A 26,097-nucleotide genomic window follows, 5' to 3' on the forward strand; every position below is an offset into this window, starting at 1 on the left:
CAAAACCCTGACGTGCTCTGACTGAAATCTGAGAGCAGGAGCACTTGGCTTTTCTGTTTGTTTATTTGTTTGTTTTTTGAGACAGGCTTGTGTAGCCTTGGCTGTCCTGGAACTTATCAGGCTGGCCTCGAACTCAGAAATCCATCTGCCACTGCCTCCCAAGTGCTGGGATTAAAGGTGGGTACCACCACTGCCTGGCAGCTATTTTTTTAAATGTGGATTTTGGAGATTCAGGTCAGGTCCTTTTGCTGTCTGACCGATCCCCCAGCCCCAGACTGTAGTTTTATTTGTTTGTTTACAGTTTCACACATGTCCATAATGGGTATTGATCACTCTCATCTTTCACCTTTTCCCGTCTCCCTACTACTCCTTCCTATCCCCTCTTTCGTCTACAAGTCTTTTCCACATACATTCATGTCTAATTGTTTTGGTTTATAACCTGCTGAGTTTAACCAAGGCAGTCAGTGTGACTTTGAGTTTGGAGCTGTCCATTGGGGACTGGTAGGTTCCACTTAAAACAGTGATTCAGTCTCCCAGAATCCATCAATTGCCCGTAGTTCAGCATTGAGTGCTAGGCCCCTCCCCCCTTCCATGTCAGCCGCTGTTTTTGAATCTTCTCATATGCCTCCTGGGTACAAGCAGGTTGAAAGCCTGTTTCAGAGATCACACTCAGGGTTTAGAAGGTGCACATTGACCCCGTCTTCCTCTACAAGGTCCTACATGTTTCTCTCACGTTGAGTCCACCATTCGTCAAGACCTGATTTGTGTTGCTCTAGCTGAGAACATGGCTGCTGTGAGTCTGCTTTCCATTCTTGCCATCATCCATCTGCTCATCTCAGAAGGAGGACAGTGGGGTAGTGTGACCAGTCAAGGCCGTGCAGTTGGTGTGTCTTCAATCAAAAGCTAGCTCCAATTATGTCAAGACACCCAGAGCATGTTTGAGTTTCTGTGAATGAAAACGGAAGTAGTCATAGCATTTACTACTGAGGGCTGTTGGAAATTTAAGTGAGTTACTGAATGACCAGTGCTGGCATCTAGTAAGCCACTTAAGTGTTAGCTGTTAGTCCCTCATTTAACATCTTTATTGGACTTCTTCTAAGTGCTAGACATCATAGTAGATGCCAGCCACTAGGACTGCCGGAATGAGACTTCCCACTTCCCTTGTGTGAGCAGAAGTCACTCTCCTTGCACAGAGCATCACCCTTGGAATAGCTAGCGTGAGAGTCATCTACTCTAATCTTTTTCCTTCCTTGAAGAGTTACATGGCGTCATTATACGATGTTTTCAAGTATTTGCAGGAGTGTCCTGGCCTGCTTAAGTTTGAGAAGTGAAAGGCTGTGCTGATTTGATTTTATTGCATTACATTTTGATAAAACAAGAGAGCAGTGACAAATAAGATTAGCAGTGGAGCCCTTCATCCACTTGACATCACCGTGAATCCATCAGCTCGCCAGGGTTTGGTTTCTGGCCGGAATTCCTCTCACATAACTGGGGTGATTGGGCTTCCTGAGAGATGGCTGTGGCCATGCTCCTGTCAGTGTTGATCACTGTCCTGGAGGGCGTTCTCAGAGTCCTGACTCTCAGGCTGGGACTACAGCCTTTCCCAAAGGTCTCACAGAAGTTTCTCCTGTTGTAAATGAGATTATCTACAAACCTTCCTTTTGTTCTCTTTAGTGATTTTATTTTAAAAGAAGAATAACAAAAACAATATTAAGTAAAACTTGTTTAAGATTCATTCTGCACTCCCACATACATCTCAGGTTCCAGAACTCTACATTGCTTTCTCATGTACTTAAGGAACCTTATACTCCCTAGATCTGAATGACTTACTAGTTTTTCTGGCATCCTGTTTTTTTAAGAACACATGGAAGGCTTTCTCTAAATCAATACAGACATTTTGGTAGTATTGGACTTGTTAGTTGTTTACACAGTCTACTTTAAAACAAAAGTAAATTATTTTTCCTTCTAATCCTGCCTGAGTCCAGATCAGTCCGTCGTGTTGGTTTCTGTTAGTCTGTATTTCTAAAGCAGTCTAGAACTGACCTCACCAGCACACCAGCCACTGTCAACTCACATTGTCCTCTGTCTTGCAGGGTTTTTCTCTTCTTCTTTTGCTGCAGTGAAAATAGGCGGCTTCAGCATTGGGCTTTTCTCTTTATTTGAGGTGAGATTTAGGTTCTTAGGCAGTAATTCTGGGCCTGTGTATTTAATCATCATAGGTATTATTCTCATCATGGCTTGCTGCTTTTTCTCAGTTTGAGTTTCCTGGGAGCTTATTACCCATTAATTTCCCAGGCTTTTTCTTGGCTTCAGTTACCAAAAACCTTGACTTACTTCCCTCTTCTTTATTTCTTTATGATTTATTGACATTCTCGTGTTCTCTGTTCAAGATGCATCTCTTCAAAGATAAATGAGTTATAGACTGCTACACTGTGATTGACAGGTCACTGAACAGTCTATGTAGACCATCACTCCAAACATGTAAATAAATGTTCTTTATGACATAGAAAAGAGAATTTAAAACTTTTCAGTTGCCTTCATTAAAAATATCCAGAGATGTGTTTGGTGGGGTCTACTTTTTGAAATGGCATTGTTTGAGGTTGTGGGTGCATATCTACCCACTGCCTGCTGTTTTGAAGTGTGCTGACATTGGTGAGTGACCCTTGCTTCCTGCAGAGGTCTGAAACTATTTTCCTTGTTGTAGTGTGAGCAATGCTGGAGGCAGTCAGAGGACAAGCTCACGGCCTTATGTAAGTCTGACTAGTCATACCTCCACCTCATTAGCAGCATTTATCACTTCAGTGACTCAAGCACACTGCCTACTTCCTGCTCCTCAGACTCATCAGACTTGTCGTCCCATGCCTGTAGGATTGCATTCTTCCCTGAATTTCTTTCAGCAGATAGTATGGTGCTAGTGCCATGGTCCCTGGGTTCTTCTTGGAGCTAGTGGCTAATGACAGAAAGCACAGGAAGGGCTGAAGCATCATGGGAACATGGTGGTGTATCTAAGAAGGCTAATGGGTTAGTTGCCCAGAGGAAAGGAGTGAGAACAGCTGGGACTTCCAGAGCCTTTGGTGTTCTGGTACCATGTGTCACCTGCTGGGAGAGGACTGAACAGGCTCTCCAAACTCTCACATGCTTCCCCCTCTTACTGAACTAACTCATGTAAATATCCTTCTGGGAATATTAAGATATCTTGAGAGACTTGTTCAGAATGTCCTAAAAAGCTGCTTTGTAGGGAGATAAGAATGTGACACACTCAGTCTTATCCCTATTGTGAGTAAGAAGAAATCGTAATCAGAAGTATAAATCATTAACCTTTTAAGGCTCTAAGTATTCCTCCAGCCCCTTCCTGTGGGGAAGTTCTCCTGGAAGACTGGATATTAACATGCATCTTTTCTAGTGGTCTCTCACTTACTTGGTGTTGTACTTTGCTTTGGGACACATGGCAAAAATAAAGAGGAGTTGGTGATTGTACGCTCAGTGTTGATTTGGTAGAAAAGCATACCTTGATTATCTGTGTAAGAAGGACAAGGAGAGCATCGATGACTGTAGTCCCTGTGATATTCCACAGAGGATTTGTGTGGAAAGTATTTTAATGTATGATGCTTGAAAACTACAAGTTTAGAACATTAACTCAGGGTACTAATTAAAAAAAATAGGACTGCATAGGACAGTTTTGAAAGGTTCCAGTTCTTCATCTGGAACAAAAGTTTCTTTTTACATTTTTGTGCATAAGATCCAAGTAGCTATGTGTATCTCCTTTGCATTTGTTTGAAAACAAACCCTTGAATCAAAGTGTGTGGCCTCTAAAGGAGATGTAGGATTCTAGTAAACTAGTGTGGATGGCAGTGAAAACCCTGAGATGTATTGCCAACAGCAGAAGAAATTTGCAAGTCTGAGGGTGATTATTGTCACTGGTCTGACAGTCCTTATATTGCTGAAATCTGACAGCCAGTCTCCACGATGCAATTCCAGCTAATAAATTGTACATTGTACTTCTGTATTTAGTTTTTCTGTTTGGTTTCTGACAGAGTTCCCTATGTAGACCTGGCCGGCCTGAACTCACAGATGTCCCCTTGCCTCTGCCTCTCCAGTGCTGGGATTAAAGTCGTGCATCACCAGGCCTGGCCCTGTGAAGCCACGTTAAAAGCCTGCAGTTGCTATTTAAAACCTACACTTACTTCTAATGCTTGTGAGAATATGAAACAAAATAATTATCTGTTAGGCTAATTTTATTGCAGGTGAGAAGATAAAATGTGTTTTATAAAATAATTGATTAAATATACCTATTCTTGGGCATATGCATTTTAATTATAATTTTTATAATGTGTTAGAGCCAACATTTTCTTACAGAAATATAGCTCAAGATTATTAAATATTGGGCAACAGTGGGAAAATGGAATTTAGTATGAAAATATTTGCTTCATGTAACTTTTTTATGAATGCAGCTAATGCATAAAGTGAATTCAAGCTGTAAAAACAATTAGCTGGGAAAATGCCAACTAAATTTTTTATATCCCAATGAATAGCTATTAACTTGCAGGTTATTGTTATCATTAAACTATATGCAGATGTACGACCAGATTCACTTAGATTTCAATGAAAGAGACAAAAGACTACAAGTGTGCAGTAAGTCTAATTACCGTTCGGCTCACCATCAAAGCACATTGATCTTGCTGTAACACCGCTGATGTAATGTCTCTGTGTTTCTTTTGGGAGTATTTGCCATGGGCAAACGTCCAAAGTTGATAGTTAATTTTGATCAGCAAAAACACTGGAGGAGATGTCTGGGTCGGACGTTGTAACAAAGTAGTTTCTGGAGCTCATGGAAGCTTTGGAGGTGGCACTCCACTTTTCTCCTGTCCATTTGACTCTTGAATTCTAGCCATCACTGAGGCAATTTATCCATGAAAAGATAAAAACAAAAACCCTTTAAAATATAGTCTGATTCTATTTTTATACTTCCTTGCTAATAAAATTTTAAAACTCAAAACAAATATTTATGGGCTTAACATTGTGGGGAAACAGAAGCATTTCAACTATTTTCTAGAAATAGTTTCATAATTGTTTTGTTACTGCAGAGGACTTAAGAGATTTTCTACACTAGTAATGCACAAAGAACATTTTCAGAGAAGCATTAACCAAGATGGAATTGTGGAAGAATCCATATAATTCACGAGTCATGTCTTTAGTATATTTCTTACTCCTAGGAATCTGTTAGCGTTTTGAGCAGGTCATATATAGTAAATATATGGTAAAAACTTAAGACTGTATTTCTTTAAAACATTTTACAAAATATTTTAAGGTGCACAATATATATAATCCATTTATTTATTTGAAAAGCTATTCCTAAATAAATGTACAGCTATGCTATGCTATTACACACAAAAAAATTAAGTAATTTCTACATAGATTGTCACTTATATAAAATTGGAAAGTTGATGCAATCGAAGTCAGTCTTACACCTGATTAGACTTGACATAAAGCTTCTTTCCCTGGGCCATCTGTGGATGGATCCAGTTATCTTACTCTAAATCTCAAAATCTTTTCTCTACCAGTATTTATTTCCAAGTTTATAAAAGGTATTTGAAAAACATTTTTCAATTACATTTCTTAAAATGTGAAGTAATTTTTATTATATTCACACTAAGAGCCGTAGTAGATTAAACATTGACTGAGAAAGGACACAGGTGCTTCCCCAAGGCTTTCTCTGGGTGTGTCCGTAAAGACACACTGATGACCCTCTACAAGGCCTTCATTGCCAGGCAGTTAGAGAACACTATAGCGTGTTTCCTCTTGAGCGCACTGTACTTGGAACAATAAAAGGCATGTGGGAAGACAAAGTCATTAGTCTTATGTTTATGTTGGAAATGATACCATGAAAATAAATTGAGTACCCAACAGAAGAACTTAGAAAAGGAATAACAAAAAAGAAAGGAAAGTAAGTGTGGAAATACAAGATGGCTACATAAAGATAGGAAAGATACTTGAAATGCAGCATTTTGTTTTTACTAAGACCTAATAGAATGTATAAATATGTAATCTAATAAGGTGAGCAAATATGGATTTGAAGCACAGATAAGGCGGAATGGGATGTGGACACTTAAGCGATAAAAAAGTAGTCCTCGAGAACTTTAGGACTACATTAACTCATGGTAAAAATAGCCTTAGAACCTGGATGGACAAGGGTGGTTTTGTAGGGAGATAGAAATTTACCAGACCTACCTTGGAAGAAGATAAAGATTTGGATTTCTGTCAAATTTTCAGAATAGCTAGTTGGACAGGTAGCCACTCAGTGTCACCCACAAACTTGTAGAAAAGCGGTTGGCCTAGATGATTCCCTGTGAAGTTTTACTGAGTCTTTGTAAATCAAGGAACGGATTGTTTTAAGGCACTGAAAATAACCCTGGCAGCTGATTCTGCAGTGCTAGTGTAGAAGACAGGAGGGTGTGCCTTGATGATTATTACTTACGCGTATTAGGAGACAGTCCTAACTACAATAGTGATAAATGGAACCCACAATACTTCGATGGAGAGTTGTTTTGGTATTGGAAAGTGGGTCAGTAATGCTTATTTAACTGAAAGGTAAAAGATAAAGTCAGTACTGTCTACACAGATGCTGAAAGCACAATGGGAATTTTTTCCTTTAAATTCTGTTCTTTTTTAAAAATTCTGTTCTTTGAAAGTACACCACTCTAAATAATTGGGTGTTGTAGAATATTATTTTAAGGTGTGTTACTTTTGTTTATGTTGCATTTGTTTATCTCTGTGAAGCTATGTTACTGTGCCTGTCTAAAACGCCTAATAAGGAGCTAATAAACGGTCTAATAAAGAGCTGAATGGCCAGAAGAAAGGATAGATGGGGGGAGGGGGCTGGCAGGCAGAGAGAATATATAGAAGAAGAAATCTGGGAGGAGGGAAAAGTAACCAGAGAAGGAAGATTACTCCAGGGGCCAGACTCCCAGCTACACAGCAAGCCAAGGAGTAAGAGTAAGATTCACAGAAGTAAGAGAATGGGAAGAGCCCAGAGGCAGAAGGTAGACAGGATCAATTAAGGAAAGCTGGCTAGCAACAAGCCAAACTAAGGCTGGGCATTCGTAATTAAGAATGAGCCTCCATGTGTGATTTGTTTGGGAGCTGGGTGGTGGGCTCCCCAAAAGAGTAAAAAACAAATAATTGGGTGCTTTCTTGGTACTGTAGAGTATATACCTTGTAGATGTACATTTGTTCAAATTCTTGCTTTCTCTCTCTTCCTTCCCTCCTTCCCCTTCATCTAGTCCAGTCCAGTGTTGTGCTTACTGGAGATACCGCAGCTGTGTTCCCGTTAGTAAGGAACAGGTCAAGAATGCCCTCCGCTCCCTCTATTAGTATTCTTTTGGAGATAGGCCGGCCAACTGAACTGTGGAAGTGGGAGAAGTTACAGTTTATAAGCTCAGATTTCAGAGAGCTGGACTAAGAGAGACGAGGAAGAAACAAGGAGTGGGCAACTTTTCAGTCAGTTTCCAACTTAGAATGTCCCCAGTGTTTCCTTTGGTGACGGATGTCTTTCTTGTGACGTTAGCTCAGAGAGAGATTCTGAATCTGCCAGGTCTCCTCCAAGTGTAGCTAGATTTGAGTGGTCTTTATATTCACATGTAGCATGGCTTCAAAGTTTTCAGTTCATGCTTGTGCGGTTAGTTGAGAGGTTGAACCTGGGCTACCAGTGGGCCTGGCTAGACCCAGATGCCAGCTCACATTAAGTGGTCTTGGGGTGGTTAGTTACCATCCTTTCCCTGTTCTCCTCATCTCTAAATGGAATTGAGTTTGTGGGGGTGTGGATGATCTAAAGGCTAGAGTCTTCTTTTGCCATAACTCTGTTACTGATGTGGTCGTGATGGTTTAGGTAGATACAGTTGAGGGAAGGAGCAAGAATAGTAGGTGTGAGTAGTTCATGAGGGTGCCAGTGGTGTGTTCACAGCAGCAGGCCTTGAGAGCATCCTCTGCCCGGCACAGTCCTCTATGTGGACAGGTGTGACACAGGCCGACTGCTGTCTTCTTGCTCTCCTATCCTAAATTCTCGCCCTTCTGTCAATCTACCAAATTAATTGAACACAGTTTTACTTTTGTTGAGTTGATTCTGCAGAACATTTCCAGTTAACTTCAGCGCAGCTAAAGACTTGAAACTGTGATGCCACCATGCCATTGAACTTACCGCTTTGAAACCCCCTATCCCAGAATTTCTTTCATGTTCTTTGTGTAGTTTCTCCTAGGTACCTAAGACATAATTAGGGGAGTTCCACAAACAGAACAGGAGCAATGTCCTCACACCTCCCTTAAAACTCTTTCAGCTTGCCTGTGAATCTTTTTAAACCAGTCCTAATATTTGAATTCCTTAAAATTAAAACTCAGACCCTATAAAAGATGTATTTTCAAATTTTATAGATGTGAAGAAAGAACTATCTAGACATTTTATATATGTAGAATTTGAAAATGTGCCAAGACTACTTTACAGCCTTATGATAAAACTTGTTTTTCTGTTGCAAGGGAAAGAATTTGTGTTAGAGCTGCCAAAAGTATACAAAGAGTAAAAAGAATCCAGTATCATTTGAATGCTAAGTTTGGGCCTTTAGAATTTTTAAATCATAGGTTCTGCAAATATTTTACAGATAAGTAGTAAACTGAGATAGAAAGGTTGAGTGGCACTCTGTTTTCAGTCTGAATTATATATAAACAGAACCCAGCCTCTCCCAGTTAGATCAGGAGATAACATTTTCATGTGCTTTGGATATAAACCTGTAGAGGACATATGAATGTCTAAGCTGTATTGAAATTTATGAGTAACACTGCCGAATGAAATGAGGTAATTATTTTCCAATTTTTTAGGTCTGAATGTTGTTTGGAATGTATCTTTCTCACCTTGTAAAAGTGATATCTAGGAACGTGAGATGCTGGAAATAAAGCAACAGCCGGATGATAGGGAGGACGGATGGGTTTGTTGTTTAGAGAGAAGACATAAAGGAGTTGAGAAAGAAGGCTTTGAATGAAGTCACTTTAGGGAGGACAGCAAGGTTATGTGGTGTAGAAGATTGCCACAGTAACACATGGGAAGCTAGTTTTCCTTTGCTTAGAAACTATTAGGATGGGAAGTATTAATTTAAAGGACTCGTGTGTCCTTTCTTGATTGTTGTATTGTCTCATATGTCTTGAAGACTTCTTGTGTATCTAGGGGAAAGGAAGCTTTTTAATTTACAGTGTTTTGTGTTTATTCTCCCCCCTCCCCCACATACCCACCAAGTAGGGAGCAGTGAAGCGTGGAGAAGCACCCGTGTAAGTGGCTTCTGTACAGTCTAGGCTGTTTAGCAGTGTGGCTGTGACTGCCAGCACTTTGTGTTTGAACTTCATGCTGTGGAGCTCAGGTAGTCACTGTGAAGTGCTGTTTGCCTCAGCAGCCGTGTGGTGACAGCATCTCTTAGTGCACATACCTTTAGAACCCTTGCATTAGCTTCCCTGGCCACTAAGGAGATGGTGGAATAAACAAAAATGGCCAGAGCTAGAAGATTATAAGGCAGAGTTTTAGGCACTCTGTGTTTGTTTATCTGTTTGTTTGTTGCATACACACACACACACACACACACACACACACACACACACACACACACGCAAGCATCTGTTTGTGAAGTCAAAGGTCTTTCTCCTTTCAGCATTCAGGTCCGAGGGAGTGAGTTAAGTCTTCAGGCTTGGTGACAAGCACCTTTACCCACTGGGTTATCTTGTTGGTCTTAGAGAATTCTTCAAGATTTTCTTGAACCTCTGAAGTTAGGCAGACTTGAATTTGACTCTCAACAACTCTGTTGGGGAAAGTTGTTACCTTCAAAGTGAGCTTCGGGACCTTGCTGTCATACCAGGCAGGCCGCTGTAAGGATTAAACAGATACACAGGACGTAGCAGTGTTCCGTAAGGAGTGCTTCTGTCCCCTCCTTTGAGGCGGATGCCTGGTGGCTGAGGCTGTCTTGTGCAAGGATAGCCTAGAGCATTGGCTCTGCAACAGTTTGTCAGTCATCAAGGCAACCCAGGGCCCTCTACTGCAGAGACTGATTCAGAAGACTGGGATCGGAGTGTAGATTTTCATTACAACAGAAAATGGCCCTGATGAAGGCAGAGCCACACTGTGGAGGCCGTGGGTGGGAAGAGCCCATTTAATCATCGCACGGCAGGGTTTTTCATGGTTCATCTCTTAACGGTAGTAACAGTATGGGAATCTAAGCTTTGGGCACAGACTTCTAGCTGCTTAGTTACATATATTCTAATTTGTAGAAATAAATACATCATATGTTGAATGTTGATTATCAAAATTGAGCTCACTGTTTGAAAAAAATAGGAACAGGAAAAGGAACGTCATTAAATAGAACATACCACCTTTGAAAGTTAAGAAGCTTTAAGTGTTTCTTTACCCAAGGAAATAAGTATTTCGAGGCAAGGACCTCTACACACAGTGCTCCGTTTGATGAAGCATTCTTCGTCATCTTTCCTGTAGTGCGGTCTGGATGCTATTAATCAGAGTGCTCTGGCTAATCTTAATTGTCATGGTGCTCTGAGGAGATGTGATGTGTAAGATATTCAAACCATGTGGGGTATAGTACTAAGAATCATTGTTAAGCCAGAGGATGAAGGGAAACTGGAATGAAACAAGTCAGGCATCAGGTCTTGGTATTTCCTGTTGTTACTACTAGGATATTTTACTTTTTATGTAAAAAATGCAATATACTTAATTTTCCCTCTGATATTTATATGGTATGATTTATATATACATATATATCAAAATGCATGCCTATACACATACATAAAGCCATATTTGATGGCCCAAAGGAAGAGGCCCCAAGGGCTCTTTAGTGTGCAATTAATATTTTGGTCAGAAAAATCAGCAGATTGTTTCAGTATGGTTATGTGTTATGACATCATATTCCAGTAAAGTTATAATGAACAGAAATTTTGTTTGTCTCTGTGGCAAACCAAAATGAGTTTTGTAATTGTCAGCAGACCTTAGTGATTATAGTGGCGCCCACTCCCTCTGCTGTAGTTAAAGGTCTTAGCATTCCAGTTGTGGACCTCTGTTTTCAGAAGTTTATAATTAATTGTAAGCATTTGCTCTATGGGGAAAGCTTGCCATGTAAGATCAGTTCAGGAGTTGATTTCTGATTTCAAGTAGTGTATCTTGAAGTTTTATAGAACCAATTAAATATGTACAGTTGTGTGGAGGTGGGAAACTACACATGTGGATGTCAGAGTGAGGACAGTATAATACACTATTCATATTGGTCTGTTGAAATTTTTGGATTAAAAGGATGAGTAGTAAGTCATAGGGAGTTGTGCTTTCAATACCCTCTTTAGTTATTGTAATCAAAGGACAAAAAGATTGCGTTTTAAAATTCTTTTTAAGACTCTGGATGTTAAAAATAGTATTTTACTGTCATTGTTTTTTTCTTTAATTTTTTTATGTTTCCTAATTTAAAAATAAGGATACTTATATTCACTTAAAATACCTTATTAAGAATATAATGGAAAACTGTGAGCCATACAAATGATGTTTAGCGTGTGAAACAGTGACTTGTTCTGCTGTCGTGTGCTGATGTCTCCAGCCTCTGGACACTGTTGATTCTCCCTGTCCTGGACATTATGCTGTAATCTCTTCTCTGGCTCTGACCCTCTTTATTCTGTCCTCTGCCATCTGTTGCTTCCCTGCGCTTTGATCGTAGGTGTTAATCAGAGTCCAGCCTCAGGCTCTCTCTAGATTCCTTCACATGGATCCTTTTCATTTGTCTCTCCATCACAGGGTCTCAGTTGTTGCCTTGCTAATCTGCTCTTTGGTACCAATCTTCATCTTCAGTAAATCTTCTTGATGTAGTCCCATTTGCCCAGTAAACTTTAACATTGTGGACTCTCTCCAGTTTTATCTCAGACTGTCTGAAGATTACCACTACTTGAATATTTAATAATCATTTGAAATATGTTGTGACTTCAAGTTGAGGGTATAACTTGGTGGTAGAGTACTTGTCTACCACATGCAAAACCTTGGGTTCAATCCCTAGCATGACAAGAAAGAAAAAAAAAAGCAGGACCTCAGTTGGACTTTGGTTTGGAAACATTTTCCAGCACTGGAATGATTTTTTTTAAACTTAATTTTTAGCGTTACAATTACAAATCCATTATTCTATCAAAATTGATCCAGTTCATAGTGCTAAGTCACTCTAGTCAGTGATCATATTGCTCAGTCTTGGTTTCCTTTGTGTTTACTCAGGGTCTCATCAGTCCCATCTTCTTTAACACGCCTTTTCCACGTTATTGATCCTGTTCATGGTGCTGGGTCACTCAGTTCAGTGATCATATTGCCCAGTCCTACTTTCCTTTGTCTTTACCCAGGGTGTCTTCAGTCCCTCTTTCTTAACACGCCTTTTCCAAGTTAGGGACTTGTGCTTATTGGTCTTTCTGTTAGCTCTGAATCCCCCAGAATTTGTATTTTTCTTGCATGCTTGAATGCCATCTCTGTATTGATTATTCCCCAAGTTTACCCTTGCCTTAGACCTTTTTCTTAGAGCCCCGACTCATAACTATGATTGTCTGCTTGACAAATCTGCTGGAGGTCCGACCTCCCTAAAAGCTTCACTTTCCAAAGCAGAGCTGCTGGTGTCCGTCCAGCACACCCATATCCCTTGTGTAGTCTTTAGTAGTCCTCTAAAGCTCCAGGGTGACTATGAACAAGTTCTTAGATTTCGGAGGCAGCCTGTAGGCCATCCCATCTTTGTTTTCAAACTCATGTAGAATTCGGGGACTACTTCTTTCTTCTACTATGATACCCAAGTTAAGGCACTGTTTGTCCCTTTCTGAGGCTTCTCTCATAGCTCTTGTTAGAGCTCCCTTGCTTCTCCTGCCCTTCCCCTTCAGTCTGTCCTCAGCACAGGAGATGATCTTCCAAAATAGGGTGTAGATGATGTCTTTTCTGCTCACAGTGGCTACCCATTTCTCTTAGGATTGAAGTGAATCCTTAAAATAATGTTTAAGGAAGGCCTGCAGAATCTGGTTGCCTCTTACCCTGGGCTTTCCTTCCTTACCCCTGCAGCTCTAGCCAGATGGGCCGCCTTAGTTACTTGAGCATGTCTCTGGGCCTCTGCGCTTGGTATTCTGTGTACCTCAGGTGTACTGTCCCAGGTTCCGGCATGGTTTGGTTCCCCCACTTATTTCAGGTCTTTACAAAGCTGTCATTTTCTCAATGAAGCCTTCCCAAGCCACCTTATACAGACAGCTGTCTGATACTTCTGAACCCTTCTTTCTTTCTTTCTTTCTTTCTTTCTTTCTTTCTTTCTTTCTTTCTTTCTTTCTTTCTTTCTTTCTTTCTTAAACAGGTATTTCTAACACTCTAGATATTCTACATACATGTCTTACTGTTTGTCTTCTCTACTATGATACTTGTTTTTATAGTATCCTGTCATAAAAGACATTCTGTAAGTAATTGTTGAGTTGATAGATTTTATCATCTATCCTAATTTTTAAAATTTCTTTTAAGCCGGTGATGGTGGTGCACATCTTTAATCCCCTTGGGGGACAGAGGCAGGTGAATCTCTGGGAGTTTCAGGCCAGCCTGGTCTTCAGAGCGAGTTCCAGGATAACCAGGGCTGCACAGAGAAAACCTGTCTAGAAAACAAAAACAAAGAAACGAATGTGAAGTTTCTCCTCAATGTGTTCTTTCTTCTCCTAGTCTCTTATCCCTCGAATAGTAGCAGCTTCCTAGTTACACTCTGCTCCCTCAGCCTCATTAAATGCAAATCTGGGTAGGTTTTCAACCATGAGAATATTTTGTGATGCTTCTTCTGACACAGTCTAGAAATGACGGTCTCGGGGTTTTGATTGTGTTCATTTTCTCTGCCAGTTAAAGAATGAAAAAGCAGGAAAATCTAAAGCACAACAGGTAGCAGCAGAGGGACCTCGTGCACTGCAGACAGAATCAGCCATTGACAATGGTGTTTACCTGGTGGTGGTGGCACCCAGAGAAAAAGAGCTAAAGAAAGCATGACTACCAATGCAGTGTCCTCAGTCATAGAAAGAACGGAATTGCTTCATGTGCAGCGCTGGGGTGGAGCTGGTGGACATTGTTAAGTGAAATGAACCAGGCACAGAAGAAAAGCACTGCTTGTTCTCGAGTACATCAGGAAGCTGATACTTTGATCTTGAGACATGTGGAGAGTAGAATAGTAGTTACCACATTCTGAAAAGGGTGTTGGGCAAGAGAGAATAAGAAGATATTTAATGAGGTTCATTGGGTTGGAGGAACAATGTATATGTTCTGTGTAGTATAGCTGTGAGTAACAAAAGTTAAGTGAGTATTTCAAACGGGGCATTTTGAACATTCCCAGCACAAAGAAATGGTGCATTTCTGAGGTAGTCCACATGCCAGTTAGCCTAATCTGATCGTAGTGCATTGTATACATGATGAAGTGTCGCTGCCTTCTGAAATATGTACAGGTGCTGTGGCCAGTTATAGAAACATTTTAAAAGAAATTGGCATAAATTCTTTAGTTTTTGTTATGTCAATGTGATGTCTTTATTACTTTATATCACACTAAGCTGTCTCTCTACCCCCATAGCTCTAGTACGCCATTATTATAAGCCCAGCAGTGTGCATGCAGCCACCTAAATGTGCTCACCTGTCTCCAACTTCTGCAATGTCTGCCTGTTCTCAGTGGCAAACTATTCCATTCTCGTCTATCAAAACTAATTAAAACTTCACTAGAAAATCTTCTGTGGTACAGTTAGATAATTTTATTGCATTCATTTCTGTTTAATGTTACATTTTTCATGGAAGCCAATGTACACTATTTGTATAGCTATATTGACTCACATTTTACCTTAGAAATATATTCATGAGGTTGAGATTGTATTAGGGTTAGTAAGAGAATATACAATACATCCCATAGTTGCTAACATTTTGGGTGAAATAATCTTATGGTTATTGTGGTTATAGACTCATATTGGGCTACCACTAATTATAGTTGGTTATTTTTTTACTCTTTACTCTTTGGCTCTTTGGGCTCCTTGGGGGCCTACCACCCAGCTCCCAAATAAATCACATGGAGTCTTATTCTTTCTTATGAATGCTTGGCCTTAGCTTGGCTTGTTTCTTGTCAGATTTTCTTAACTTAAATTATCCCATCTACCTTTTGCCACTCTGTTTCTGTATATCTTTTCTTTCCTTTTTATTCCGTGTCTGGCTGGGTGGCTGGGTGGCTGACCCCTTCTTTTCTTTTCCTTGATCCTCTCTTGCTTCCTGATCCCTCTTCTTCTCCTTCTATTGATTATCTCTGCCTGCCAGCCCCATCTATCCTTTCTCCTATCTTGCTGTTGGCCATTCAGCTCTTTATTAGACCATCACATGTTTTAGACAGGCACAGTAACACAGCTTCACAGAGTTAAACAATTGCAGCATAAAAGAACACGACACATCATTAAAACAAATGTTCCACAGCATAAACAAATGTAACACTTTAAAATAATATTCCACAGCAACTAATGCTTGTGTTTTCTTTTTATAGGTATCATTGCCCAATGCCCAAGATTTTTTATGTTCAGTTGACTGTAGGAAATAATGAATTCTTTGGTGAAGGGAAGACTCGCCAAGCTGCCAGACACAATGCTGCCATGAAAGCCCTTCAAGCGCTGCAGAATGAACCTATTCCAGAAAAGTCTCCCCAGGTGTGCTTCTGCTGAGTGTGGCAGTCTCATCCCTGTGCCTTCCCAGGGGGGCTACTGAGCAGACAAATAAATTAATTGTGTAATGAAGGAAATAATCTGTTCAGCTAGGAAAGGACCGTGATAGTTTTCTCTCACATGCCTGTCACTATACTAAACTCATACATCCCTTCGGGAAGACCCCAGTTCACTGGGGAAGTCGCTTGCCAGGCATCATGGGATTTAAGCACGTATGTATAAGGATGGAAGGTAACATTCATTTGCCTTACATTTAATGTGCCTTGTATTGGTCAGCGATTGCATTGTGTTAACCTGAGATCAAGGAAGGTAGGCCAGCGCTTTCGTGACAGGCCCTCTCCTAGGTGAGCCATGTCCCCAGCCTGAGGTCAACGGATGTAAAGAGGAGGAGATTGTTTGAGATTTTGGAGTTCTACTTTAGTTTGTAAATTAGAATGCTAAGACTGTTCTTGGATAATTTTACCCATTCTTATGGTTTCATCTACTTTCTCCATTGACTTCAATAATATCTCTAGTTCAGACATTTCCTATAGTATAGCCAGTGTTCTGTTCTTTTCTGCTGGGTTATTCAAACCTTACAGTTCAGTCTCCTAGATTATCCTTTCTCCAAACATGGTAGTCTTCTTTCTTTGAAATTTGTTATAATGGTGGGCATACATGTTTCTCTGCTGGTGCAACTGTTCATGGCAACTGTTAACCATTTTTGATTAGATTGTGAGCTTCCTGATAGCAAGAATTGTCCCTTTATTCCCTTATCTTACACAATGAGACCCTCCAGAACTATGGATTCCATAAGTGAATAAGTGAATGATGCCAGCTACTCCCCATTTCTTGGTTTGTATCCTATACTCTGTCTATTATGGAAGCCCATGGGTCATGTTAGAGCAACAGTTGGGAGTGAGGCAGGTGTGCAGCTCTACAGTAAAAGAATTGGGTCTAAAGAGTGTGTGGCTGGGGAGAAGACTTTCAAACTCAGCATAGCCTTGACTTGTGAGAATTCCGGGAGAATCCACTGTGTGTGCCCATGTCTGCTATTTCAAACTTTAGCTAGACCCACCTGATTGCAGAAGAGTCTGAAGGCTGGTGTGATGTCTGGCTCCGTTGTTACCCTGTTTTGTTTTGTTTTGTTTCCTGTGACTTAGAATGGTGAATCAGGAAAAGAGATGGACGATGACAAAGATGCAAATAAGTCTGAGATAAGCTTAGTGTTTGAAATCGCTCTGAAGAGAAATATGCCTGTCAGTTTTGAGGTACGTGTGCCTTTCTGTGATTATTTAAACAAGTTAAATGATGTCCTAGATTGTTTGATGAATGCACATGCTTCTTGTGTTGAGATCCATTACCATGGAATGATTTATGCCCCAGAGAAATAGAAATTATTGTAATGTTATGAATATTGTGGGTCTTCTTGTCTTTTCTGTACTAGGCTATTTTTTATATATGACATTTCAGTTTTGACCATAAAATTTGTTTTCTGATCATAATTTCTGTTAATATATAGGATTTGGTGTTTTATTTATCATTAATTTTAATCCTATTTAATTCAAGGTGTGGGTCAAGTTAGTGTTGAGTGATCCTATGCTAATATCCAATTCCTTTTAACTTTATGGAGGTCAAAACATGTTTGACCTGTTTTGGGGAAGATGCTCGGAAAATCATACCTAGGACCTTGCCACATGCTAAATACGTAACTCTAGGACAAAACTAGTTCCAGAATATGTCTTAACATCAACTGACAAATCACTAAAGAGAAATGATATAGATTTCTACAATGAAATGTGTACAAACAAAACATTTATAAAAGTGTGTGAAATTTTTAAAAAGAGAAAACTTTAAAAATAATTTTGTAATGCCTTCCATTTAAGAAATGACTAACTTTGAAGCTCATGTTTGGAAAGTAGGCAGGAATGAGGAAATAAGCTCAAACTGTGGAGAGAATTCTCCTTCAGGTTTACAACATTTACCTTCTGGGGATTGTGCTTATTGACAGGAGCACTGAACTGACATACTGCTTTCTTCTGGAACACAACTCTGACAAGTCATATTTCCTGGCTTCTTGGCCTGTAGCAGATTGACAGGAGCGAAATTAGGAAGAAAAAGTACTTGACAGACTGTGGGGATGTGCCCCACTATACTCTGGGTGCTCTTGAGGAGAGAGGGATAAGAAAATATCAGGTAGAATGATAGACCTAGCCAACGAGAAGAAAGACAGAAACACAGGACAGCTTTGGGAGGACCTGGGTCAATACCCAAAGGCCCAGAACTTTATTCAAAAGGGCTTTTTAGAATAATGTCAAGGGATGAGGCAAAAGACCTCCCCCTTGCTAGATACATCCAAGTGTAGACCCTTCCAAACACCTGGTAACCATGCCCTTGGTCAGATCATCCCCTTATGCAGCCCTGCTGGGTAAAGCAAGCTCAGATTCTCTGACCTTGAGTAATTTGGGCCTCCACAACAGACTGATTCCAACATGAAATCACTGGAAAACTTGTGAAACCGACCAAAAGTGTTCAACACATACCCAAAACTCATTGTAGTGTGGGGTCTTTTAAAGACTAAAATGAATAGAAAGGCAATTTTATGTCATAGAAATCCTTTGCACATCTCTATCTTATGGCGTAGAGTATTGATATTCACACACTGATGATCTAATGTGAGCAATAAAACGTTAAACATCCAGTATCCCCATTGAGTCAGTACGTCATTTTTCTCTATGTGTGATGCCTGTGTGTGTGCACATGCACCCATGTTCTCAACCTAGAGGTTGACATGGCATAAATCATTCTTTGCCTTTTAGGGCAGAGGAAGGGGTGGAGCCAAAACTCAGAAATGAGCCAGGGACCTTCCTCTACCTTAATTTTTGGGCAAAGATCTTTCACTGAAACCAGAGGTTGGCTTGGCTGGCTGGCCAGTGAGTGCCAGAGATCTGCCTGTGTTCACTCACTCAGTGTTGGATTTACAGATGTGTGCAGCGGTGCCTGGCTTTTACATGGATGCTAGAGATCTGAACTCGGGTCCTCGTGCTTGCACAGCAGGCACCCTTCCTGACTAGGCCATCTCCCCAGCCCAGTAAACTACTTTTATAATTAATAAGCATGTACCTCAGAACAGTAAAAATGAGCAGTTGGTGTCTAAATTAGTAAACTTAAGTTACTTGGAAAGTATACTCACAACTAATTCCTTATTTTACTAATGTTGGGTTATTAAGATACCATGCTGTTTGTAATTCCTTTTCCTAATTGGATTCCAAGACTAGAAGATAAAATTCCAAGTAAGTGGTAAACCAAACACTATATGTTCCTTAGGTCAAAACTTTAAAGGAAACTGGGATTTTGAGTATTCAGCACTTGGCATCCATCTCCCCTCTACAAGGTGGTATAGTTTAAATGTAAGAACATATTGAATAGTTCAGGAAGGTTCCTAGTTCAAAGCTCCGTAATTCTTTACATTGAAAATCTACACATTTTTATGGTCTATCAGTGTACCATCTCAGACCACATCACCAGAATTCCCAAGAGTTTAAATCCCCTTATGAAAATAGTGTTTGAGGTCTCTAACAGGAGGTTAATTTTCATCATTTTTCTGTTTTTGAAAGTCTACCACAGGAGGATGCTTCATAACTCAATGGTATTTGAAATATTTAAATATATGTAAACTAAAATGCTGTACAATCTTTCTGCTCCATTATGATCTTATAGAATCATAATCATTTATGTAATACTACAAAATGGGCCATTGTATGATAAGACTTCATCTTCTAAATGATAATATATCATTTTTGACCTCTGGTGTTTTACCTTTATAGAGGACAACATTACATATTTACGTTATGATGTTATTTTCACTCCAGATGGCTTATCTAGTTTGGAATCATAGCTAATATGGCATGTTCTACGCTCTTAGCTTTGTGTTCTGTAAGATATGGGGAACCATAACTGACTGTAAATGACGTGCTTGTGAAGATTTCTTTCACTTTTGGTAAATTAAGAGTCAGAAATCTTTTACATGAACATTGCTGATATCAGACTTTAGAATAGCTATCTTAAAGAGATGCTGTAATTTTCGAATGGTTCTTCAGATTAGTTGGAGAGACTATTAAGAAAGATTCATGCTGTTAAACACAAATGCTGGTGTGTTGATTGATGTTCTACTTGCATTTAATAGGTTATTAAAGAAAGCGGACCACCACATATGAAGAGTTTTGTTACCCGGGTGTCAGTGGGAGAATTTTCTGCAGAAGGAGAGGGAAATAGTAAAAAACTGTCCAAGAAGCGTGCGGCAACCACTGTCTTACAGGAGCTTAAAAAACTCCCACCTCTTCCTGTGGTAGAGAAGCCAAAATTATTTTTTAAAAAACGTCCTAAAACAATAGTAAAGGTAAGCATGTACTTGTGAATACCCATTTCTTTCACTTAATTACTGTAGTGATGGGCCACAATGTGGTATTTTTGGTCAAAATAGATCACATGTATGGTTTTTGTCCTATACAGTCATAATGGAGCAGGAAAATTATAGCATTTTTATTATACTTGTTTATGTTTACATGTATTTATATAGTTTAAATATTGCAAACACCACTGAGTTAGAGTTGCCTTAAGTTTCTAGTAATATGCCATAAAGGTTTATAGCCTAGGAACAGTTGTTACACCACACAGCCTAAGTGTGTAGAAGACTATATCATCTAGGTTTGTGTAAGTACACTGTGATGTTTCCATAAAGACAAAAATCATGTAATGACATTTTCTCCGAATGCATCTCCATCGTTGAGTGACATGTGACCATAGTATACTGGCTGTAGGCTGTTGACACAGGTTTCTTAGGACAGATCCCTGAGCCAGTGCGGAAAAAATAACTTCAGTCTTTTCCCCCCTCCTTTCTGTCCCCCTCCATCTCTCCCTGCTTCTATCCCACCTTCTTTTCTTTCCTGTATCCTGTTCTAAATCAAGATGTAGAACATGTGACCATAAACTAATGATAATTTTATTCCTTTATGTACTTTTGTTTCTTAGCATCCATTTGTGTCCCCTTTAGTATAATTCTCAGCATGACCATGTAAAGTAGATGACATTATCCCTCCTTTTATTTTATTTTGTGTGTGTGCATCTGTGTGTGTGTGTGTGTGTGTGTGTTCAGGCCTGAGGTCAACATTGGGTATCTTCCTTGATCATTCTCTATTTATTTTTTGAGGCAGAGACTCTCAGTTAAACCCAGAGTTCACCAATTCAGCTAGCCATCCTGCTTTGGGGAACACTCAATTTCTGCCATTATATACTGGGATTATAGGCAGGATACCATGCTACTAGGTATTTTTGTGTGTGCCAGGGACCACTGTGGTCCACATGCACGGACTGTAAACAGATTTTTCTTTTTGGGCTGCCAGCTCACAAAAAATGACATGGAGACTATAACACGAATTGCTAAATGGTCTTATTAATAAAAAAAAAAAACCTGGAGCCAGATATTGGGGTGAAAACTGAAGAGATTAGAGGGATAGAACAAGCCACAGCCAACCTCACTTTGCCAATTCCTCAGCCTCCAGAGAGAGCTGCTTCCTCTATACTCACGCCTATATACCTTTCTGTGCCCTGCCATCTTACTTCCTCTTTCTGCCTAGCTTCATCACTTCCTTTTTCCGCCCAGCTCTATCACTTCCTGTCTGTCTGTCCAGATCTCCAAACCTCTATGGTTAACTAGCACTGGGATTAAAGGCGTGTTCCACCAAGCCTGGCTTTGTTCCCACAGAGATCCAGATGGATCTCTGCCTCCTGAATGCTAGGATTAAAGGCATGTGCTACCATTGCCTGACTTCTATGTTTACTATAGTGGCTGGCTTTTTCCTCTGATCCCCAGATAAGCTTTTATTGGGGTGCACAAATAAAATATCACCACAGGAGACTTATTATTAATTATGAAAGCTTGGCCTTAGCTTAGGCTTGTCCCATTAGCTCTTATAACTTAAATTAACCTTATCTTTTAATCTACATTCTTTTACATGGCTCAGTTACCTTTACTCTGTAGTGCCCATCCTGCTTCCTCAACATCTGGCTGGCGACTCTGCCTTTCTTCTTCACAGAGCTCTCTGTCCCTAGAAGTCCCACTTAACCTCTTCCTGCTTAGCTCTTGGCCCTTCAGCTCTTTTTTAAACCAATCACAGTGACGCATCTTCACACCGTGTAAAGGAATATCCCAAAACAATGGGCAGCAAGTGTTTTCTCTTCTGAGCTATCTCCCAGCCACTGTTCCTCATTTTCTAAGTAAGGCTTTACAAAGCATGCTCAGAAAATTTGCTCATTTCTTTTTGGCCATCTTGTGGAGTAGCTGGAAGTGCTCTGATCCCGTGTTCAGCAGCAGCAGCAGCAGCAGCAGCAGGAGCTTGGCTAGCACTGTGCACTGTCACTTCTTCAGATGTCATGAACTGTACAGGACAGTAATCGTGTAATAATGCAGCAGGAATGACAGAAGCATCATGGGAAAACTGACTCTGTCCCATGCTGTGTGTGCTTTGCCATACTTACTCCTCAGGGTAGACCTCCGAGATCAATGCATTTGTTGTGTTTCCATTCATTCCCCAACCTTGCCAAGGAAGAATGCAGAACAGACAGCTTTTCAAGGTGTTGTAACCCACTCTTTTATTGGGTCATATTTGATTTACATTAAAAAGCTAAAAAAAAAAGGGGCAGAGTTGAGTTGAGAGTGTATAACGTAGCGTTTAGTACAGACAGACGGTGTCAAATGCTCAGTGTAGATGACAGGAGTGAACTGAAGTTCTCTACTGCTAGAGAAAGCCTCCGATTGCTACTATTTCCGTTCCTAACTCAGCTCACTTGTCACACACAGGCACATGCATGTTTGAATCAAGGACTACAGATAATTAATAATCATTGATGAGTTTCTGTTGTTTGAATTGTGCAGGGGTACACTTTGTATATTCTAATGGGGTTTTCACCTTTGCATCTCTGTTTTATTTGAAAATACATACATTACACAACAATAACAACCTGTTCTTTTTTTTAATGAAAACTGAGTTTGTTTCACTGAGAAGAAAATGTGAGGTGTGCATTCTGTGTGTTACGTAAGGTAGAGATAAATGGGAAAAACAAATCGCATATGGATTCAATGATCATGAGCCACGGTGGTTCTGGGTGCACCCAGCAGAGAGCAAGGTGTAGCTGTTATGAGTGCAGCCTTTGCAGTCCGTTTTGAGGGTGACTTCCTGGCCTAAGCAAATTGTGTCGTGTTTCTAATCAAGTGTGGATAATATTTGTTCTTGCTTTGTAAGATTGTCTTTGCTGAAGCACTGCACAGAATGCATTAATAATCATGAAATATTTTTAAGTTACTGATGCAATAATTACTCAAATATTAAGATGGCCTATTATCTGACGCTGTCTAGTCACATGACCTATCAAAAAAAAATCCCTAGTATAGTCTCTAGCTTTTCTATGACAGAACAGTGCTTTATATCAAAATGGTCACATAAGATTGATCACAGTATCCATTAAACTCAGGTCAGTTGTAATAAGAATGTTAAGCTGTTAAGCTAGATAAAGATACATACATTTCTAAAATGATATATAAATCTAATTCCTGTGTTAGCTATAGCCACTGAAAAACAGTTGTTAGAATGTTATCTTCCAGATCCTAGGGATAGGGGAAACAGTGCCTTTAACATATTTAAAAACATGTTATTCTGGAATGTTCTCTGAGCCTCTTACTCTAGACTGGATAACCACCCTGCATTCTTCCTTGCATACATCACACTTGGAATTACTTGTGCTATATCTGTCTTATGTAAAATAAAACCTGGAGATTTTCTGAAATGTAGGCTGCTATTTTGAGAAAGGAAGTTCTTATAATGAGCTGGAATCTAGATGATTTTAAATATATTGTAGGCCAATAAATAGATTTATTTGGAATACTATCTTGAGTTTTTATTATTTTCCTCATGTCTTTATATATTTTACTCATCTGGGATGTATGACTCCTTTTTTTCAGAAGAAATAAAGAAGATCTGTGATGAGTTACCTTCATTTTACTTAAAATAATAAAAACCATCACAATGTCTCATTATCCCTAACGTTTCTGTGATGTATCATGCTGTCATACAGGGGAGGCCATTTGTGTTTGACGAACACAAGTTTCCACCACAGAGTCAGGTTTTAGGTTGAGTTATTTCTACCTACAGTGTCGATTAGAAACTGGTTAATTGTGAACTCCTTTTGGATTTAAAGATGGTTTATGGAGTCACCCTCTTAACATGTACAGTTTATCAGATGATCTCTTTGGGTTCTTATCTGTTTTTAATATGTCTTCTTTAAGATAAGATTTCAAAGGAGGCTTCCCAGTACTGGAGATAAATTTTCTGGACCTAATTTTTATAAGGACACCTTACTGGTGTTTAGGATAATCTAGACTTGATAGCTAATAATAACTTAACTGTCACGGGCGTAGTAATCTCAAGAAAGAAATCAAGCCACTAATAGTGTTCTCAGATTCCTACCTTTACCTTTTATATTAGTGCGTATGGTTCATTGTCACTAAAATCCGTATCAGTGGTTGTTTCTTTGAGACATAGAGACGTCCTTAGAAGAGCCTAAGATGCAGCAGGTCTAAGGACATTACAGGCAGCCTCCTGTTGGAAGCACAGATTGATGTGAGCGTCTTCACGTGTGGTGCCAACTCTAAGTGCCACAGCTGCTTCTTCACTTTTTTCTTAGGAGCTCACTGAGGCTTCTTAGGTATGGTCTGTACTTGGCATTTTCATCATCTCTCTTTCCCAAAGCCTTTTCTTTTCTTTTTGGGATTATAATATAATTATACCATTTCTTCCTTCCTTCTTCCTCCCTCCGTACACTCCCTTATACCCTTCTTGTTCTCTTTTAAATTCATGGCCTCTTTTTTCATTAATTGTTGCCACATGCATATACATACACATATGCATGTGTGTGTATTCTCCTAAATCTAACCTCCTCAGTCTGTATAATGTTACTTGCATGTGTATAGCTTCAGGGCTGGCCACTTGGCATTGGGTAACCAGTTGGTCCACTCTTCCCCGGGGAAGACTGTTTGTCCCAGCCTCAGTTTTCCTGAGTTGCCTGTACTTCTTTGGAAAGGGTTGAGGCCTCGTGGTCTTTCCCCATCACTTTGGCATGTTGTTTGTGTTCAGTTCATGTTTAGGCAGCCATGTTAGTGAGACTTTATAGATCCTTCCGACATTAAATTCCATTTATACACAGATTTACATTTATCACAGTTTTTGTTGTAGTTAATAGTATGATTCCTTACAACTTGTTTAGACAGTCTTACTGTTATTTTACCTTTCCCTCCTTCTTTTTATTTAACCCCCTCCCCATTTCTCTAGTCTGATCACTTACACTTTGCAAGTGACCCTTTCTAACTTATTTGACCTGTAGTTTTGGCTGTGATAGACTTTATCAACAGCTAACCATCTCCATTCCTCTCTCATGTCCAGCCTAACAAGTGCACTTGTGAGGTTTACGTCTTTTTAAAAGACTTACTTATTTTGTGTTTGTGTGTGCACGTATGTGGAGGGCAGAGGACATTGGAGGATTCTGTTCTTTCTTTCCCCACCGTGGGTTCTCGTGACTGAACTCAGGGCATCCAGCTTGTGCAGCAGGTGCCTTACCCGCTGAGCCACCTCGCTGGTTCTGAGGTTTGCAGTCTTTTACTCTTTTCCTAGTTTCTCCGTTACACCTAGTGGTTCAGTTCAGCCTTTAGAGGAATGATTTCCCAGTGTGCTTCTGTGGTCTACCCCATGTGCTCCACATTGTTGCTTAACAATTCACAGGCACCTCAAATTCACTGTCCAAAGTTTATCATGTTCCCTGGTACATCTTTCTCCATCTAGTGGCTGGCAGCACCAACCATCTGACACTGATTTTTTTTTTAATCCTTGTGTCCAGTAATCATCAGATCCTGTTGATCCCTCACCTAAACATTTCTCTAGTGCTCCCATCCCTCCTGCTGTGCTTCTTGTCAGTCAGGTAACAATGTACTTCATAGTTTGGGCTCCTCAGGACTATTTTCAGTTCAGGAGTTCAAGGCCAGCCTGGCAACATAGTAAGCTACCGCCTTCTGCTCTCCCCCGGTCTCCTGCAAGCTTCTTTCATTCCTCTCCTGTCTTAGTGAGGGTTGCTATTGCTGTGATGAAACACCATGATCAAAAGCAACTTGGGGAGGCAAGGGCTTATTCAGCTTACACTTCCACATCACAGTTCATCATCAAAGGAAGTCAGGACAGGACTCAAGCAGGCCAGGAACCTGGAGGCAGGAGCTGATGCAGAGGCCATGGAGAGGTGCTGCTTTCTGCTTGTTCATCATGGCTTGCTCCAGCTGCT

At 40.0% G+C, this 26,097-nt stretch overlaps 1 protein-coding gene across 11 annotated transcripts in view; it reads left to right on the forward strand.

Moving 5' to 3' along the window:
- Stau2 (staufen double-stranded RNA binding protein 2) overlaps positions 1 to 26,097 on the forward strand; it is a 282,382-nt gene that overhangs the window by 91,154 nt on the left and 165,131 nt on the right. For all 11 annotated transcript variants that reach the window (XM_052717763.1, XM_052717760.1, XM_052717762.1 and 8 more), the window contains 3 exons: positions 15,564 to 15,723; positions 16,881 to 16,988; positions 19,904 to 20,116. In XM_052717763.1, the coding sequence (XP_052573723.1) occupies positions 15,564 to 15,723; positions 16,881 to 16,988; positions 19,904 to 20,116 (481 nt within the window). The remainder of the gene's footprint in view (positions 1 to 15,563; positions 15,724 to 16,880; positions 16,989 to 19,903; positions 20,117 to 26,097) is intronic.

The sequence above is a fragment of the Peromyscus californicus genome, unplaced genomic scaffold (genome assembly GCF_007827085.1).
Source record: "Peromyscus californicus insignis strain IS unplaced genomic scaffold, ASM782708v3 Scaffold_5__1_contigs__length_169319896, whole genome shotgun sequence".
In the NCBI taxonomy this organism is placed as follows: domain Eukaryota; kingdom Metazoa; phylum Chordata; class Mammalia; order Rodentia; family Cricetidae; genus Peromyscus; species Peromyscus californicus.